The sequence below is a fragment of the Atta colombica genome, unplaced genomic scaffold (genome assembly GCF_001594045.1).
Source record: "Atta colombica isolate Treedump-2 unplaced genomic scaffold, Acol1.0 scaffold178, whole genome shotgun sequence".
NCBI classification, from domain to species: Eukaryota; Metazoa; Arthropoda; class Insecta; order Hymenoptera; family Formicidae; genus Atta; species Atta colombica.
Window position 1 is genome coordinate 56,889 of NW_017259269.1, and position 21,224 is coordinate 78,112.

Below are 21,224 nucleotides of genomic sequence, written 5' to 3' on the forward strand. Positions count from 1 at the left end.
ATAACGTACATATGTATTTTTATTTCATCTTTTTTCAATTAAAGATTTAATAACATGATATTAAATATAGAATTAAAATGTGATTCATACGAAATCTGATTCTTCGGGTTCAATTTTACAATTTTTACAGAGTCTGAAACTTAACTTGCGATTCAAATAATTTACCATTTTATAGAAATCGTTAAACTAGAATTAAATGACTTGTGTATATAGGGGAGATCGAAACTAATAGACTCATTTTTCGAATTTTTACAAACGAAATTAAGCCCGGTTGCACCAACATTACTTCAATTTTAAATGAGACGTAAAACTCTCTTTGTCCCTATCTTTTTTCAGTTTTAAAACGAGATAGAAAGAATTTTAAGTTTGCAATCGGGCCTAAGAGAGATCAAAAAAATGAATTCTACCTGTTACAACATACATTTGACTATCTAATAATATTTTAATAATAAGGGGAAACTGATAAATGAAAAATTGCATTTTTCTAATGCATTCCATCTGATTCAACTAGCCCCGGGGCTGGAGTAATTCGACTAAGATTATTAGTCGATATATTAAAAGAAAGATTAATGTATTTGAAGTTATATCTTTTGCTACATATTAATAAAACTTTTATAAAAATATATTTTAAACACAAAAATTCGCTTCGCAGGGCAAAACAATACTTCTTTTTGCCAAATTTGTTCATTTTGTGCAAAAACACGTCGAATGAGTCTAGTTTTCGAAATTGAATTGAAGGAACTAAACTTATAATATTTACCACTGACGAAAATCTCTTTAAAGGAATAAAATTTTGAGTAAGTATAAGAGTCATCACTAAATGAGTCATACTATCCTCCGAAGTTTTAATAAGAAACATCTTAAAACCTAAAGAATAAAAAATATTATCTCGATCAAGAATCGAAATCCGCGATGAACAGTATTCCGTGCAAGCGTTCTCTCCATGAAACCACTCGAGGCACATTAAGGTAACTCTATACAGTCAATAGTACTGTTAATAAATACTGATGTTATCAATCGTACGTAAGTTAATATTGTTGAATTAACGCAGGATATTAATTGATGATCTGGATCCCAAATAACGTGCATGTTATATAAGATATCTAAAAGACATCTTTCAGATATCTTATACAACATAAATGTTACCTGGGATCTGATTCTTGAGCAATATCGCTTTATTAGGATGTGCCACAGTATGTTATAGTGCAATAAATATTATATGTAAAATTAAAACATATCAATAATACTGATCGTGTAAGGTGATGTAAAATTCCCGGCCGAGATAATACTTTTCACAATAAATTCTTTATAGCTTTTAAGACAGTTTAAGTTTTTTATTAAAACTTGCGGAGATTATTAATATTTCAGATTAATTGTGTTGAAAGTCCGAAGGTAAAGACATGCAGTCATATTTCTGACAATGAGATAAATTCATTCAAAGAATACATAGTTTAACATCTAATTTTAAGATCGAAAGTGATCACTTCTCTCGTATTTAGATATTCTCACATAAACGGTCTTAATTCTAATTTTCTTTCTTAATTCTAATTTCTTCTTACAATTAATCTTACAATTAAATTAAATTAATTTATAATATTCATTATAAGGCGAAGAAAACATTGTTTATAAAGAATGTTGGCATTTTTCTGAAAATAGACTAAAAATGAAAATTGAATTAAACTTATGAAATAATAGATAATATATTTGTGATAATGTGTGTGTGTTGATAATATATTAATTTATAATATTTTTATCATAACATTCCAGTGTAATGTAAGATGACGAATCAATATTATTTGCTGATTTGCAATTTACTCTTGCTGTTTATTTAACTATTGATGTAAAAAAAATTAACTATTGATATATAATAATTTTTGCAAACTAGCAAAATAGTTGGTAATTAAAAAATAAGGTAAATTCATGTGAGACATAATGTGAGACACGTGAAATCAATCAAGATTTCAAAAGTCCTAAAATTGTACAAAATAAATTTATACCATTACTGTCATTTTCGTATAGACTACCAAGTCTCCAAGATCTATAACTGATGTCATTTAATTTTAAGTTCTTCTCTTGATTCTTCGTTTGCAGAGGCACGCTCTTAACTTCTTTGCCTGCGAAAAATATTTTAAGTATTTATTTTTGTTCTAGATAACGATTTAAAAATAAATACTTTTATGTTCTTCGCTGAATTTTTATTTTCTTCGTATATTATTTATAAACTAATGCTTCAACATTTATGCGATATTTAAATATTCTTTTTTCATAATTTTAGATATTTATTAAACAATCTTTAAGTTTTATGTACTACATAGGCTATATGGCTATTGTATAATAATTACATAATGCGGCGGATAAATGTAATATAAATTTAATATAAATAATTTTTTTATAAGAAAAATATATATTTAAAAAATACATTATACGTTTTTAGCAATAATATTAGGAAATTTTTATGCATGGTGTGTTAATTGACATATTTAATTATACAAGAAGAAAAAATAATAATTATCTAGATATATAATACATTACTTGTCATACAATGGCATAATTTGCCCATTATTTACGAAGCTGTAAAATTAATAGTTAAAATTTAAGCGATTTAGTTATAAAATATATCGCTTTCAGAATAAGTCCAATTACTGACATTTATTCACAAAGATATTACAAAGATGATGTTAATAATTGTCTTAATTTCATAAAGTTAGTCTTATTTTTACAAAATCCCAAATAGCAAATTGCCAGGTTGCTGTCAATTTGCTTGAAACTGGTTTGCTTAAGGGGGTATTCTAGTCTAGCGGAAAAAATTGATTTTTTTTACATATTTTGCAAGTATTTGGTATAGAAAATATGTCTGTAAAAGGGATTAGCTCGATTCGCAAAATTAACAAAGTTACAGCACCTGGTAGGGAGCGGTCTCCAGCTTGTTTTCGCAAAAAAAACTGCGAAGTTCAAAAGATATCGACTTTCCTAAAAAGAAAGTGATGATGAGAAGAAGAAGTTGCAACACATTTAACAGTTTCCGGCACCAGAACATGGAAAAAAAGAGGATTCTAGCTGATTGATTGTAAGTAAAACTGTCTTTATATAATTACGAAAAACTTTAAACGCATTTTTCTCGAAACCATGTTTTTCAAATTGGCTCCCATGATATCTCGAAAACCAGTTGACTAATTGAATCAGGCATGTGCACACATCTTCAGTACATATATGACTACAGTACTAAGATCAAGTCGAAACATATATTTTTGTAATTTTTACAATTATTTTGGTGGAAAAAAAAGGCAAAAATCGAAATTTAATTTTCACGATATGAAATTTTTTTAAATTATCAGTATTTTTTCTTCGTTCTGGTACCTGCTGTAACCAAACTCATACTAATTAAGAATTTTTTTGGTTTTTTTGTTTTAAATGAGCGAAAGAACTGGAATCATGGGAGTCATAGATATAATAGTTTTATTTTTCACGTTACTTAATATTTTATGCAGCGCATATTAATAATTATTTTTTAATAAAAAAATTCTGAAACGTTTTTCAAATATGTACAAATATGTAGGAAAAAACCTTATCCCAAAAAACTTTATCTTATCTAACTTTATCTATTTAAAAAATTTGCAAAAATAGCATAAAAATTCTTCTAGACTAGAGAACGGCTTCTAGATTAAAATAAGTTGCCTCTCATACAGCACCGATAGTTGCAGAAAACTTTCAGTAAGGTTTCAAAATCATTTCGACTTTTCACATTTCATGTGTAACAATTCTGAAAGAATTTTGCAATATGTCACATGAAATGTTACTACAGAAATGTTTCTGAAATTGCTCACATAAACATAATTTTACAAAATTTTTAATTAAATTATTCCTTATCGGTTATTGCGAGGAATATTGCTAAGATCTCGGTAGTCTAAAGGCTTAGGACGCTCGCATAGAATGCGAGAGATCTCGACTCTCGGCCAAGGCAATATTTTTCGCAATAAATTTATTACAATTTTTTAAGATTAAATTTGGGAAATTTGGGGGGATTATTAATATTTCAGATTGATTGCGTTAAAAATCCGACAATCATATCGACACGCAATTATCATTTCTGAAATTAATTCAATGAAATTAATTCTGAAATTAATTCTGAAATTATTTAAATGAATATATGCATATAATAGTTCAACATCTTAACATTCAAACTAGTAGCACTTCGTATTTAAAAGTAAATTATCTCTGATATGAATTTCATACAAATAAAATTGCAAATCTCGAAACTGAGTTGTTTCTGAAATCACATACAATATAAATTTCAAATGTTTCAGTAGAGTTATTTTATTATTCTGAAATTCATATCAGAGAAATATTTCATATGAAACCTAGGTTTTGTAAACCTTTCAGTTAAATGGTTTTTGAAATTTTTTACGTGCAATGAGTTTGAAAACTTTCTTCTTCATATCTACAATAAATTTAGAAATAATCCGATACACAACAACCTTTCAGAGATATTTCAGAAATGTTTCACGTGTACAATCGAAATATTTCAAAAGAATTGCAAAACGTTTCTGCAACAGCTCTCTGAGACAGCTCTGAAATAGCAAAATGTCCGCGATTCTTGCACTTAAAACTTTTCTGAAAGTGCTCTGAAAGATTATCGAAATATGTCTGAAGTATTCCTGAGTGCTGGCTAATGAATAACTGAAATAAATCTAACACCTTTCTGAAATATGTTAGAAATATTACTGAAAGATTATTAGAATACGTTTGAAATATTTGAAATATTACAGTATAAATTAATATTAAAATATATTTTAAAACTTTATTGTGTCCACGATGATAAATTATGAAATGTGTAAGTGTGTGCCAATTATAATTTTTACGGAAAATCGGCAAGTTAATTGGCTACACATTTCTCGATCTGAGAATTCGGACCACGATGTTAGAATTCTAACATCGTGGAGAAGGTTTAAGGGATATACCTTAAGAATAGAACGTGTAGCACGCTATAGAAGCTCCAATCAGTCACAAAGTAAGTGATCACGTGATCATGTGTCGCTTCTCTCCTATTCTTTAAGGAAAGCGCGCAAGTTTTTATGGCAACATTCGTTATTTAATAATTGCAAATCGCGAGGAGGCGGAAGTAGACACGGCTATAGGCAGACAGCAGAGTCTCGAGAACGAATATTGTTACACGGTAAGTATTCTTTCGGAATACTTTTTACGATCTTTATAGCACAGTAACGCAACTTTCCTGATTTTATGTTGGCCAAAATGGAGTGCGCATGCGTGAAATAAGTAAGTTATATCGTTTTTTTTCCTCCTTTTTATCTCTCTCTCTCTCTCTCTCTCTCTCTCTCTCTCTCTCTATTTAAATAATCGTTTCAATTAAACATTTGTCTTTCAAGCATACATGATTCAGGGTAGAAATTTAGAGAGAAGTATTACGTGTATTGTCTATTTGATGAAATGTTGTGTGAGAACTCTCGAGAGATTGGAAAAATCGAGAGAGAGATTTTCTAATTTTTGTGAAAAAATGATAAAGTGAAAAACTTCAACAATAAGTTGTGTAATACAACAATAAGTATAAAAATGAACAAAAATAATATAAACCAAGCAAGAAAGATTTCTCTTTATTTATTGTATTTTAAACTTATTTTTTAGACATATATGTATTAGGTGTACAACTTTGCATCCGCCGTTTTTTTTTCCGAAATTTGAGGCTTTATTGTAAAAAATTGGTTATACATTTATGATTCAAAGTATTGTCCATCGCTGGCCACTACTTTCTCCCATCTTTCGGGTAGCGTACGAATCCCGCGTCGAAAAAACTAGTCATCTTTTGAGGCTATCCACGAATCGATCCAATTTTTTACTTCTTCATAAGATCAGAAGTGCTGGTCAGCCAGGCCGTGTGCCATTGATCGAAACAAGTGATAGTCAGAGGGAGCAACGTCTGGAGAATACAGTGGGGTAGGACTTCCCATTTCAACGTTTCCAAGTATGTCTTGACCACTTTCGCAACATGGGGTCGAGCATTGTCATGCTGCAAAATCACTTTATCGTGTCTCTTGGTTGTATTACGGTTTGTCTTTCAATGCTCAAACGCATCAATTGCGTTCGATACCGATCGCCTGTGATTGTTTCAGTCGGTTTTAACAGTTCATAATACACTACGCCGAGCTGGTCCCACCAAATACAGAGCATGACCTTGGAGCCGTGAATATTCGGTTTGGCCGTCGACGTGGAAGCATGGCCGAGAACTCCCCATGATTTTCTGATCTTGGGATTATCGTAATGAACCCATTTTTCGTCCCCAGTCACAATGCGATGCAGAAATCCCTTCCGTCTTTACCTTTCAAGCAGCTGTTCACAAGCAAACAAACGCCGTTCAACATCTCTCGGCTTCAATTCGTACGGCACCCAATTTCCTTGCTTCTGAATTATTTTCATGGCTTTGAGACGTTTTGAAATGGCTTGTTGAGTCACTCCTAATGATCGTGCCAATTCTTCTTGATTTTGACACGAGTCTTGCTCAAGTAATGGCTTCAATTCTGCATCTTCGAAAACCTTCTCTCTTCCACCGCTATGCCGATCTTCGACGTGAAAATCATCGTTCTTGAAACGTTGAAACCACTCACGACACGTTCTTTCATTAATAGCGGCCTCACCATAAGTATTTGAGAGCACCATAAGTATTCGATGAGCCTCAGCCGCAGATTTCTTCATATTGAAGCAAAAAATTAAAACCTCCCGCAAATGACGAGAATTTGGCTCGTAAACTGACATTTTCAATCGAGAATAACTTTATGATGCAGACACAAATCGACTAATGTTTCTATGGGATTATGTTGACAGATGCCCAAGTTTATTGTATGACGTCTATAATCTATTTATTTCGACCACCCCTTACCACTAAAGCCATCGAAAACGGCGGAAGTAAAGTTGTACACCTAATATATAAATTTCTTTTATATCAGTTTTCTCATAATATTTCCATAGATATATAATTACATAATATTTCTTTATATATTTTTAAGTTAATTTAATATTTTTCTTAATATTTCTGTATTTTTTCTTTATTTTTCAATATATTTACAATTGATTTTTATTAATTTTCATAAAGTTTAAATTATTTCATTGCAATATTAGCTTTATTCGCGTCACATGCTTTAATATGCTTCAGTATGTTCCTACAATAGCGCTTACTCACTTCAACGAATTCGTTGGATTGCGATGCAAATAAATCTAAAGTTTTGCGAGGAATTTTGACAGAGTAAAAAAAAGATAAAAAAAGAGAAAGAAGTTTAGGTGATAACCGTGGCAAAGCTAGGTAACTTACTTATTTTACGCATGCGCACTCTAACTTTGGTCAACACTAACATCAAAGATGCAACAGAGTTGCGCTACTGTATATACTGTGCTTATAGACTATCCTTAAATCCTAATTTATGATATAGAATACGGTCAACGCGCTCAATGCTGCAAACGCTTTGAAGCATTTTTTAATTGGTCAGTTTGTAAAATTTTTTTCTTCTAATTGATTCATCAAATGCTTCAAAACGAGACTTTGATCACAGCCACATACACATATTTGTAAACGAGTATGATTTAAAGTATAGGTTATTCTCCTATTTTAACATACACGGAAAAATAATTTTTGCGATATTTTGTCAACAAAGCAATTTTTTTAATTAATACTGGACTTATTTATAATGATATTAAAGTAAAAATTAATTTTCATGGTTTTATTTGTGATGCTCCAATAAAAGTTTTTATTAAGTTTTTATATTATTAATAAAAAATCATACCGGTTACAATAGTTGTACGCGATGACTATTAGAATGAAACCACACTGTTCGGACTGCGAAATACAGAATGCGTGATTAAAGCAATCAAACGCTATTCCGCACTTTTCTACGCAAGTTTGTGCTATATTCACATGATGCGTCAAAAATGTATCCATGAATATAATTTAAAGACTACTAACTTCATGTTAACAATTTGCTTATTAAAATGAAATATAATTTTTCAAATTGTAAAAACAAATTATCAATGGTATAGTATTTAATGTTTTACAATTAATATTGTTTACAATCTCATAACAATTTTTTGAACTGCTTTAACGCAACTCATAACAATTTTTTAAACTGCTTTACTATCATTTTTCCGCATCGTGTGAACATAACACATAAAAGTGGCGTGATAGAAAAATACGGAAAAAGGGTACTGAAATCGCACGTAATGCATCATTGTTTTTTTGATATATTTATGCACTCAAATTTTATCATTTTGCTTCATTCGTCTCGACATTATGCAATTCCATCATATCATTCAACATCAAATTATTTTAACCTCTCAAAATATGATAGTTTATTACAAGAACAATGACGCATTCGCTAATCCGCAATATTAAATGCGGAATAGTACTGATTAATTGTTTCAATGACGCATTTTGTATTCCGCAGTCCTATTCCGGACCATGTGATTTCACCTTTACAAGCAAGTACTTAGATGGATATGTTTCGACAAAAATAGTTGTTTCGATCTTTTAAGAAACTGATGAAGATTTTGTAAATAATAAATGACAATTTCCAAATCAGTGAGATAATTTTAAAACAGATTCCTAATTTCGAATTAGTTTCTAGCTTAGTAATTGATTACATGCATCTTATATGTTTCGGAGTAGTAAAAAAATTGATATCATTTTGAGTTAAAGTTAGTCCGCGTACTTGTAAAATTATCTCAACAGTTATTAAATCAGATTTTAGAGACTTTATTAAATTTGCAAAACAGTATGCCAAATGATTTTCGACGCCCACTATCGTTGCCTTCTACATTTTCACATCTTAAAAGATGTAGAAGGCAACGGAATTTCACTAGTTTCTTCTTTACACAGATCCAATTGTGTTGAAAGAAATATTAAGGAAGGATATATCAATTTTATAACATTACATATTGCTATAACAATTCCTTTTTTTCGAAAGATAATAATAATATTATATGGGCTTAAATGTTAATAGAGTATTTTTTTAAATATTTCAAAAAAATTTGGAGCTAAGTTTATGTCTCGTAAATTTACATACTTTATTACATATTTGTTTTGATGTACAAAAGTACGGACCCTGACAACTTTAGTGCTTTCAGATTTGAAAATTATATGTCAAATATAAAAAAAAAATGATTCGAAAAAATGAGAGACCTCTTCAACAATTGTCAAGAAGATATTCTGAACTTAACAACTTTAATATGCCTATTAAGAAAACAATAATAAAAAACAATAATGCAATTTGTTTTGAAAAAGTTCACTCAAACAGACCTTTAATTGAAGGTTATAACTTTGTTGTTGAATATAGAATATTACGTATTAAAACATATACGATTCATTCCAATAATGCAAATAATAATTTTATTTGAAAATGGAACTGTAATATTTGTTTTGAACTTAATTAAACATAGCGACAATACAAAAATCATAATTGGTAAAAATCTTAAAGCAAAATTTGTATACTGATGCTGTTTATCCTTACGCTTCAGAACAATCGGGTATACAAGTTATGCAAGAAGACATTGCTGTATGTCTTTGACTATGTGAGAATATTCGAAATAAAATGTGGAAAATACGGCATATGATCAAAATCAATTTGTTATTTTTCAAGTGATACTTAAAAATGATCGATACATGTTATTAGAAAAGATAAAAGAGATTTTTTATCGAATTTGAGGATGGACTGCAATTAGTGCCTACCAGTTGGTTAAAAGGATCATCAGAATACTTCTGGCCAATACGGGAACATAACATAAAAAGACTTCACAAAAATATTATGTTACTATAGTATTTTCCTAGAATTTCGTTTATGTTTCTTTTTAAGAATAGAGGTCCAATTTTGTAGTACACTAAAAATACCTGATCTTTTTGGTAATATTTCAAAAAGATTGCAGATTCTTTCTGTAACATTTCATCAACATCTTTCAACAAGGTTTCATATGCAATAATCGCGGACATTTTGCTATTCCAGTCGAGAGATTCTCTAAATGTCTTATTAATGATTGTCGCTATCGTTAACTAGCGACAGCTAGTCCAATGTCGGACAATCTTGGAAGAAAGAGTGATACTTATTGGTTATCGTTAGTTAACGATAGCAACAATTGTCGATAAAATATTTAAAGAATCCCGCAACAAAGCTATCTCAAAAACGTTTCACTTTTCAATTGAAATATTTCTGAGATATTTCTGAAAACTTTCGGTGCTGGATGAGGATGAAATGATCTAGGTATCATTCGGATAGGAATCTGAACATGGCTATATCTGAAAACGCTATATTTTAAAATTTACTATAAAAATCACTAGTTTGCATCATCATGGCGAATATTTTCCGGACTCTGCCTTAAGGATCTCTACGAGGAACAGGCTTATAATCGGTTAAGAGTTTAACAACATCTTTAATATCTTTAACAACATAGTTATTGAAATTGATCAATCAGCTGTTTCCTCGGAAGAATGGAATGATGTGATTGCCCAGTTTCATAATTACGGCTGTTATTAAAACTACGGATGTTATTACCCAATTAACGGATGTTATTATGCCTTGTTTATTATCGAATTTTTCTTACAAATTTTGTATTACTCAATTACAATTTAAAAAAAGTATATACAATTGAAAATAATATCCATGAAATGCTATTATATCATTCCGATCAAGCCAATGGCAATATAAAAATGTAAGGCCGTAAGACAAAAGGCCTGTTCTTTTTAACTTTTACAGTTCATCTTTTGTGCTCTTTTTTTCTCCTAAAGAGAAAAGGAAGAAAGATGAATTAGTGCAAAAGTTCAGCTAAAAAGAACATGCGTGTTATCAGTAAGCAAATTGACGAATCACGGTGAAGATTGTAAGATCAGCGAATCCAATGTTAAGATTTCCTTACTGCTTATGTGTTATTGCCTTACGTTTTTGTATATGCTTCAATCGCAATGCATGGCACCGACGAGATACTATTAAAGATCAATATCCCTACGGGGGTTCGCGTCCTTATTAATATTAAAGTGATTAAGAGTAAAAAAAAACTAATAATATTTTATGATTTATTAGTTTAATAGACGTATTTATTGATGTATATGTATTTAAAACTTAATAATACTCGATTTTTTAAATTATGATTTCAGTGTATTGTTAAAGTTTGATTATCAAAAGATAATAACTGCAGAGAAAAAAATTATAACTTTTCGGCAATATATAGGATATCATAGCTTTATAAATATACATATTTATTTATGGAGCATTTATGTAATATATATTTATTTATGTAATAGATATTTATTACATATTTATTACATATTTATTTATGTAATAAAAAATCATAATTTTAATAATGCATTAGCCAAATATTTATGTTAATATTAGCAAATTTATATTTTTTTCTATTATTAGCAATTATCGATAATGTCAGCATTTTTTAATTATTTTCGAGCCTTTGGGACCCTTTTTATACTACCGAAAATTTACCCAAGTTTGACTTTAATAATTTCTCGTCGGTGTGGTATTGCTTTTCTCAAATTCACTTTTATAACAATACAGAGCCAATCACGAAATAGTCAGCATTAACCGATTTCTATATAGAAATTCTCTAAGAGCGGTATTCATAGTCGATTCTAATTTCAAGACCGTCTTAAGATGTCACGAACCAACCAGAAAGCCGTATTAGCATCTTAAGACATTACTTAAAATGATATTGATATAAGAACAGATTATGAATACCGACCTAGATAGGTGTATATCAATTTCACACAAGCCAATTGCGCACAAGCCAATCATAGCACCAGAATCAAAAGATATATAAAAACTCTCTATGCAAAAGTTGCTGGTAATAGGCAATTGCAACAGTGTGTAAGTGAACCACTCCCTCTCTAGATGCGATTGTACATGTCAAGTATTTTACACTGGAAACAACTTTACAATTATCATTTTGGTGGCACACATTTAATGATGTTAATTTTATTCTTAAACATTGTTTATTGATCTAAAATATTTCAGAGAATTGTAGAGAATAAGAATAATTAAATATATTTAACATAAAAAGAATTAAATGGAATATTTGATGATTACTTACGTTGTTTTCTGAAGTATTCATAGCCGATACAACCGGGCATGAGAAAACAGACGAACAGGAGTAACGCGATCAAGATGATTCCTACTCCTATCACAATTATAATTAACAGGCCCCACGGGCCTAAGAAATCTTCGTGTAACATTCAATGAAAATCACTGAAATTCGAATTCAAAGTTACTTACATCGATTATAGGTAGAGAATGGAAAGTTACTTTTTAAAAGTAACTACCCTTACGAAAAAAAAACTCCTGATGCATAATAGTGCGCAGTAGTGACAACTACTGACATTCAATAGTGTAACTAGTGAAACATAGTAGTATCACTGCTGATATGAGTAGTATTCGTAATTAGTAGTAGTGTAGAAGTCTTAGGCTGGCTTCATGAGACGGAAATTTACTGCGGATCGAACGGAACAGCGCGACTTGTAGTCACAATTCTGTAATCGTTATTCTGCTTTCTTTTCTGCAATTATGATTGGTCTCGCTGTTCTGTTCTGCTATAAATTTCTGCTCCATGAAATTTTAACCTTATGCCCTTATCAAATTACGGATTGACAATTATGACTGACGGTTGTCCGATTACTTCAACCAATGTAGTGAGTTTATTAATTAATTGGCTGAAATAGAAAATAGAACCAAGCAATCGTCAATCGTAATCATCGATCGATACGGACATTAAAGGAATATCAGATATGGGAGCTTACCATATAATCTTTCCATTATGGATTGACATAGTGTCTTAGATTTATAAGAAAAGCGTGACTGATGTTATAAGCTCTTAGAGAGCCTTACAGGGAGAGAATGGGACGTTACGTAAATTGCAACAAAACGGGAAATTTTTTCACTTTGTTGATCTGTTATATACTTAAAAAAAATTTGCAAAAATTTTTGAATTTCTGGTATAAAAGCTTAAAGTTTCCTCTATAAAATCATTTATAAAAATGTCTCCACGATTATTTGTTACTAAATTATTGCGAATTAAATAAAAAGAATAAGACAATAAAAATAAAAAAAATTGATTTTGATTGCTCATAACTTCATGAAAATCATTATAATTTTACAAAACAAATTCAAATTCTCATCAGATAAAGTAAGATTTAGATTTTATTTTAATTTTAACAAAAATAGCTGTTTGAATTTTAAATAATAAATCAGATACGAATTTTTGTACTCACTCTATAGTACTCAATAGTTACGAAATAATAATTTATCTTTCAATAATCTTTCTTTGGTGCAGAAATCTGGCATGAATGTACATGATGATTTATATTAAACAATAAAAAGATTTTAATTGCTTTATAATAAGATACTCTACTAATAAGATAAGAAATAATTTCTTTACACGATCGCTTCAAAGTAATAAAGGTATCCCAGTAAAGACTCATCCCAGTAAAGATAAAGCCTCATCCCAGTAAATGAAATGGAATTATTGAATGAACAGAAATTGGATTGAATATATGAAATGAAAAAGAATTAAAAAAAATTTTTTTAATTTGTCAGAATACTGAAGATGATTGAATAAAAAGTAACGTATATTATCATTGTCTTAATGAATTGATAAATTATAATTTCACTATAATAACTGGCGTAGACTTTTTATGCTCCTTTCCCAAATTAAATTTATTTGAAAAACCGTTATACAATTTATATAAAAAGAATTAATTTTTAGCCAAGATGAATTCTTTTAAATCCTATTCAACGATCCTTGCTTGTCCCATTCCATTTTATTTACTAGTATACGAGCAATAAAGCACACAAAATTGCAATAGCATTCTTGTAATATTTTCATAATGACACTCCTAATTATATTCTTGCAAGATTGATGTTACATGTGCACAAAATTCATATAACCTGCGTGCAAGATTCATGTAACATGTGTGTAAGAATCATGTAACATGTTTATAGGATTTATATAAAATGGGTACAAGATTCTTGATTTACCTACACATATCATACGCAATATATTATTATACGATCTTGTATGTTCCTGTCCGAAATATATGTGATAAATTTTTTTAGGAAGATCTCAAAAATTTTTTTTGTAAGAATTTACAGTATAGGAGTGAATGCTCATGTCCAATCAGGATGGGAGTCAGATGACCAGATTTCTCCAATTTCTTCCATGCCTATGAGCTTTGGTGCCCATACCCAATCAGAGGAGACGGATCACGTGGTACAGTTTACCACTCTCTCTCTATGAAGCTCTCTAGTTCTGATTAGTCATTACAATTACGTGATTAGCAGCCAATGATGAACTTATTTCTGTGTATTAAAAATGGCTGCTTAATGATTGGTGTATTTCATAGTGTCTTGCAAACATCATTTTTAGTATTTCTAGTACTTTTTAGTACTTTTGCGATACTAATATAAGTCGATCGCGCTTTTTTTTATAAATATAGGACTTTAGATATGCTCAGTTTGCAAGCGTCTTTCTCTCTGACTTCTGTTACACGACATGCTTAATCGCGTTTTAAATTATCCGTAATTATAAAATTAATCAATAGTTTCTTAGAAGAATGGAACGACTGTGATTGATCAATTTCATAACTATTGATGTTATTAAACCCGATTAAGGGAGCCATGTAAATGTAGTCTATAATACTCTGTTCTCTCGCTTGTTCGGTGACAGTTCGTAGTCCCAGTTCGTAATCCTAGTCCTTAGTTGTTGCACGCACATCATTTAGGTTTGATTTCTTTTTCATGTATTACTTAGGCTGCGTTCCGTTTCACGCATGATGTGCATGCTGTATTATTTATCCTTGTTATTCACCGAATGTTAAACAAGAATAAATGATGCATCATGCGTATCATGCGTGAAACGGAACGCAGTCGTAGTACAACGTTTGTTTGTTACTTCGCATGTTCCTGTCACAGTTCCTACTCACTTTAACGCGTTCGTTGAAGTGAATAGGAGCTATAATTGAAATACATTTCAGAAACATATATTCAAAATATTTATACGTTTTTTTATAGAATTCTTCATATAGTGAGTCAAGGGGAATAAAAAAGTCTGATATCATTTTGAAATATTTGTTGTAGTTCTACAAGTTCGTGTGGCGCGACTTCACCGCACATTGGCTTAAATATTTTCTTTTTTAATTCAAAAACTACAGCGAATATCTTAAAATATCTTTTTTGTTGCCCTTGACCCACTCTACGTCTCCAATGCGACTCTGACTTTATTTCTGAGACACCCTATATTAATATGAATTCTAAAATATTGTAAGATTCGTATAAAAAATTTTTGAGATATTTTCTAACATTTATAATAGAGAAATTTTTTAATTTGGAATTCTTTAAAATATGTGAATTAAATATAAATATGAATAAAACATTGTAAGATTCATATAATTTTCTATAATTTTCTATAATTATATATTTATGGACATATTTTATATTGTGACAATTATATTGTGACGTCAATATGTATAATTATATATAAAACATTTTTTTCTGAATAAATGAAATCAATACATAAATATAAATAAATAAATAAATACACTGACCAGCAGAAATGCTTTTACACAAAAATGGATGCGTTTCGGAACACAATCGAAACGCATCCATTCTTGAATATGTAAAGGCATTTCTGTCGACCAGTGTACAATTTGTATCAATAATACTTATACCAACGTATAGCTCGACGGAATCCTCAGGGCACCTACGAAATTATTCCGTTTTTCTTAGAAAACACAATAGAAATCAAAGAAATAATTGGATAATTCCAATAGGAATCCATTTCGTAATACGTACTCTAATAAACTTGAAATCATGTTTGACACTCGCTTGACAGTGATGTTGCTCTACACATCGAAACGAAGAGAGAAAAGGACACATAGCAAGATCTGACAAAAATGCATAGAGATCAGTCATAGCAACATCATTTATTTCTTCATAGTTGGCAGGCCTGAGTCAATGAATAGTACCAGAGAGAAACCTGAGAGAGAATATAACGATCCAAAACCTATAACCGCAAAATGCTGCCGCGCATTACTGCTTTCTGTGAAGAAATGGATGTTAACTATACAACAATATCCACCTTTTTGCGGTGCTCCTGGTGGAAATAGCTAGTTGAAAGATCTCTAAAATAACTAAAATTTATCAAATTAAGATAAAGATAGAGACTAATAGAAATTTCAATGATTTCAGCGATTTATTTCCTCTTTTCGTCATGTCTTCTTTCAGGTTTCTCTCTGGTTTAGTCTCCTCTAATAAGCAAGAAATATTTTAGCAACGTTGTAGCAACGTCATAACATTGCTACTCTGTTGCTGAAATGTTTCAAAAATTACTGGGCTTCTTTTTAAGTGATGCGTACATAACATACTCAATAGACGGATAATTATTAAAAATGGTTAAGGTATGCAACCATGTTTTATGCGAAAATATTTATTATGTTAACGAAAGATGTTAGGGAAATGATGTGAAAAATTGAACGCCTGCAACAGCTAGGCGTTCAATTTTCTTTTCTCGCATGCGTTATTTCGACATGTAATGTAAGAAATCTATTTGTTAATGCCTTTAAAATAATTAATTTTAATTGTTGAAATTTAAGAGTAGCACGAATGTAGGTATTCAAATATAGGGAATTATTAAAACATGCCGGGCCAATTAAAATGTAATTTTCTCATGTCGCAACTTTTATTAGAGGATTTCTAAACATTAGTAGCATACAGTCCTAGGTATCTATCATGAAATATCTTTATCTCTAGGATAGAAAGTGAAAAACGAAAATTTTAACCATTGAAGTTGGAGAAAATTTTCACTTTTCACTCTTCGTCCTAGAAAAAAAGTTTCATGATTGACTTTGGATTTACCTTAAATTTACCTTAGATTTATGGGAAAAGCGCGACCGACTTATGTCAGTATCGCAAAAGTACTAAAAAGTACTAGAAAAAGTATAAAAAATGGCATCGTTTGCAAGACGAATTATTATTATATTCACCAATCACCCATTAAGCAACATTTTTAATACACAGAAATCAAAATTGGCTGCCAAATCACGTGATTGCAATGACCAATCAGACTTAACACCAATCGCGCTTCTCTTATAAATCTAGGACTCCATTAGTATAATAGTGCAATAATGGAGTGTACATCAAATGCTCACATCGCTAATTGGCTAATTTAATTTATTCAGGAGACACAGTAATGTCTCGTGCATAGCTGATTACAGCAATTAATATTATAAAGCAACGTAACTATGCGGATGTACACGATTGATCATCGATTTGGTGAAAAATTTTTTTTTAAATTAAGATTTTTTTTCCCTTTTTTTGTTGAACACAAGTGATGATGCCTAATACTATTATAATTAGACAAGCGCAATGATATGTTATGGCATGAATGTAATAAGAGAGAAACTATGGGTTCTCTGCTTTGATCGAAATTGATGCCATCAAAAACATGATCACTTATGATGCGCAAACAAATATGTGTGGCTGAATAGAAAATGGAGTCTTGTCCCTATTGTATATCCTTATACTGTGATTGAACTGTATGCAAGTACATCGCTCCCGCAATAATGTAAATGAGACCTTCTAATCGAAATCTGACTATCTTCTCGCCGGTTTGTGATTGGTCCGACATTTTTCATTCATTCCATTTAAATATAACGAAAATACATTATAATTTTACTTTAAATGCATGTTGCATGACCATAGAATTGTTGTCATAATATTTATGGTTAGACATTACTAAATTTTTATGTTTTTTAAATTTTAATCTAACTAGCTAACTAGTTGCCTAAATGTACTAGAATTCATCAAGAATTATATATATGAAGCTTATAGAGCGTCCTTATAAAGTTGCAACTTATAACGCCACTATATTATTAGATGAAGTGAAATAATACGATTTTTCTCTCTCGCATAATTTCAATGAAAAGTAGCAGCCATTCCAGGTGGCTAGATTAGAGGGTCTCCAGTGTTGAAGTGTTACTAGATTTGTTTTATGTTCTTGCACGAAGATTGTATTAGAATTAAGGCACTAGATATTCTCATCTGCTATTTTGATTCCACTTAATTGATAGGTTATAGTAAGATTAGTGATAAAGGTAAATGTTAAAAAGAACCGCACTTCAAATTTTGCTAAAAATATATTGAATTGATGCATTTTCAGTGAACTAAAGATGTGACAAAAAAAAGTCCTCTGCTCCGTGAACTGAGATCTTAATCCTTAAAGTTGACGATCATCGGATTAGGAAATCTGTCACAGCAATAGTTCACTGCTTTAAAAACATGAATTCATTGCATTTGAAATATAAATTCACTACTTTAGTAAAGAATTTATATTTTTAAAGCATAGTGAATCGCTATTATGGCAGTTTCCTAATCCGAATAGTGGTCGACTTTAAGGATAAAGTCAACACTTTTATTTAATGCAAAACACGTAGTGCATAAGCGATTCAACCAACCAGAATCCTTCTTTTTCTTCCACTTCACGGAAAAGAAACATTTTAATTGGTTGATTCTGTTATATATATATGCACTATGCATTAATAAAAGTCTGTGCTGTGGCCTTTAATATCTTAGTTCGTAGAGCGAATATTTCATGACTATAATGCATGGTACATGGGCAGTAATAGTTAAAGAGTAGGCGTAGAAATCGATCAATCATAGTTGATTATTTTTCTCACATTCAACTATAATTGGTCAATTTCTATACCTATTCCTTAATCCACTACTGCCCATTGTAGACCATGCATAAGATTTCCTAACTTCAATGCTCGTTAATTTTAATGCTTAATATCTCTGTTCGTAGAGCAGAGCGATACTTTTTTCTTATCAAATCTTTATTTTTACGCGAAAACATATCGATTTTGTGTATTTTTATTAAAATTTGAGATAAGCGGGCTCTTCTTAACACTTACTTATTAACATATTAGATAGATTCAATATTCATATACTTTTCTATAGTATATGCTGAGTTGGATAGAACGGTGCGAGACAAAATATCTTGGGGCTACCTTTCTCTGCACGTGCATTTTGACACTTATATTAACTGAAAAAGGTAAAGATTTACAATAGCTCGGTCACCTCAAATTTTGATGTAAATAGAGTCAATCGAAGCGTTTTCGTGTAAAAATAAAAATTCTACAAGAAAAAAGCGTTGCTCTGCCCTACGAACAGAGATATTAAACATTAAAATTAACGAGCATTGAAGTTAGGAAATCTTACAGCCACGAAATACGTGACTGCGATGCAGTCACAAATTCGCTACTTTAAAACAAGTTCTTTGCTCTAAACAAATTCACGACTTTAAAACAAACTCTCTGCTTTAGAACATAATTTCACTACTTTAAAACCACAGACTAAAGCTGATTTTTCATACGCAGCATGCTGCAGCAGTAATTCGTAATTATTAGTTAAAAATTTTACATGAGACACTTTGACGCAAAATACATTTTGTTACATCTCATTGAAGTTCATCCGAACGAACGAACAACAAGCAAAGAATTCGAAGCCGAGAAAGTCAATATTTGCAAAAAATGTGAAAATTGAGTATATTTATAATAAGTACATACAAGCACATTTTTATTAAGATTTGAAGTGATGGAGATATTCTAAATTCTAAATAATTACCTGAAATGAGTTAAGAAATAGTTGTCCAAATTGTAACAATTGCCATGTAATCACAAATTTTTAGCTTTTTAAGTTTTTCATATTAATTTTCGAGCAAATAAAAGACATATTTGAAGTTAAACTTTAATATATATGTTATTCCTTTTCATGCACTGCAAATGCAGCGAAAGCAATTATGAAAATTGCATCACGTTTTTGCTATCACAACGTACTGCGCATGAAAGGCACTTTTATATTAGTAAAAAGAAATCCATTATTTTTCTATTCAATTTCATGCAAAAATAATGGATTTCTTTTTACTACACCTAATATAATTAAACTGACTCAATGTGATAGAAAGAAATAAATCTGAGATTTTCAAATTGTCCTTGTTTAGTTTTCATGTGAATTTATCCATGTAATTTATGTGAGTGAGAAAATTCAAATATGGCACTATCTTCAAACATGGAGGCAAAGTTAGCAGTCTATTTATAAGTCTGTCACGGTCACGCAACAAAATAAATTATCGGAGTTCTAATGTGGACAGTGGGATACGTAAACAGTAACGTTTGGGGCTACGCAAAAAAAATAATATATCTTACCCTCTTGGAACCTAATCACTTAGACAGCTGAGATCTAGTGTCCGCTTGGAATATTTCTAACCCATGAAGACTTGGAATGTGAAAACAGTCTTTTTAGAGTAAAAACTCATTTGGAAATCTCACATTCCGAATTCCAGATTTCCTAATCTGCATAGTCAACTTTAACTTAAAATATCTCGGTTCGCAGGACAGAGCGACATTTTTTCTTGTAGATTCTTCATTTTCATAAGAAAATGTATCGATTAAGTATATTTTTATCAAAATTTGAGTGGACCGAGGTTTTCTTAACATTTACCAAATTTACTGCTTTCAAAACACAAAAATAATATAAGAAAATAATTTGTAAAGCAGTAAATTCGTCTTTTTAAACTAATGAATTTATAAAGTAATTGTTTTTAAAGTAGAATTTATTTTTAAAGCAGAGAATTTATTTTAAAATAGCGAATTTATGACCACAACGCTTGCATTGCAGTATTTCACGGCTGTAACAAATTTTCTAACCTCAATAGTAGTCAAATTTAACGCTCTCGATTCACAGGGCATAGCGATGCTTATTCTTTTTTCTGCCAGATTCTTTCATTTCATGTAAAAACGCGTCAAATAAGCTTAATTTTATTGATTTTTAAGTGTATGTATAATTACCTTCATATATCTCTTATATCATTAATGCCATCATTTACAAATTACTTTAATGTACTATATCTCCTCTTAAACCAATGCCATCCCCAACTTTTAATTCTTGCGGGAAATTCACTCACAGAACACTCCCCTACAACATATCTAAAAGACACTCAAATCGGTGAGATGTAACTTAAAGTTAATTTATTTAATTAATTAGTTCATTGATCTCCTACATGCTCCCGAGTTTAGCCGAATTTAAATTCGGGACACCCTATATATATATATATTACATGGTCAAAATATATCAATAATTATAAAAATTTAATTTTAATCGTCGTTCGTGTTCACATTATGATTT

The 21,224-nt window shown here is 30.4% G+C and overlaps 1 protein-coding gene across 6 annotated transcripts in view; it reads right to left on the reverse strand.

The window, feature by feature from the left end:
- Positions 1-21,224, reverse strand: part of LOC108686381 (synaptotagmin-1-like) — a 63,573-nt gene that overhangs the window by 38,362 nt on the left and 3,987 nt on the right. For 2 of the 6 annotated variants that reach the window (XM_018191655.1, XM_018191656.1), the window contains exons 2-4: positions 20,888-21,025; positions 12,085-12,239; positions 1,998-2,114 (exon numbers count right to left, since the gene is read on the reverse strand). In XM_018191655.1, the coding sequence (XP_018047144.1) occupies positions 1,998-2,114; positions 12,085-12,226 (259 nt within the window). In that variant the 5' untranslated portion in view covers positions 12,227-12,239; positions 20,888-21,025. Of the gene's footprint in view, positions 1-1,997; positions 2,115-12,084; positions 12,240-15,716; positions 15,745-15,836; positions 15,894-20,887; positions 21,026-21,224 lie in introns of those variants that run through there. The other 4 variants (XM_018191654.1, XM_018191661.1, XM_018191657.1 and 1 more) reach the window with 3 other exon arrangements.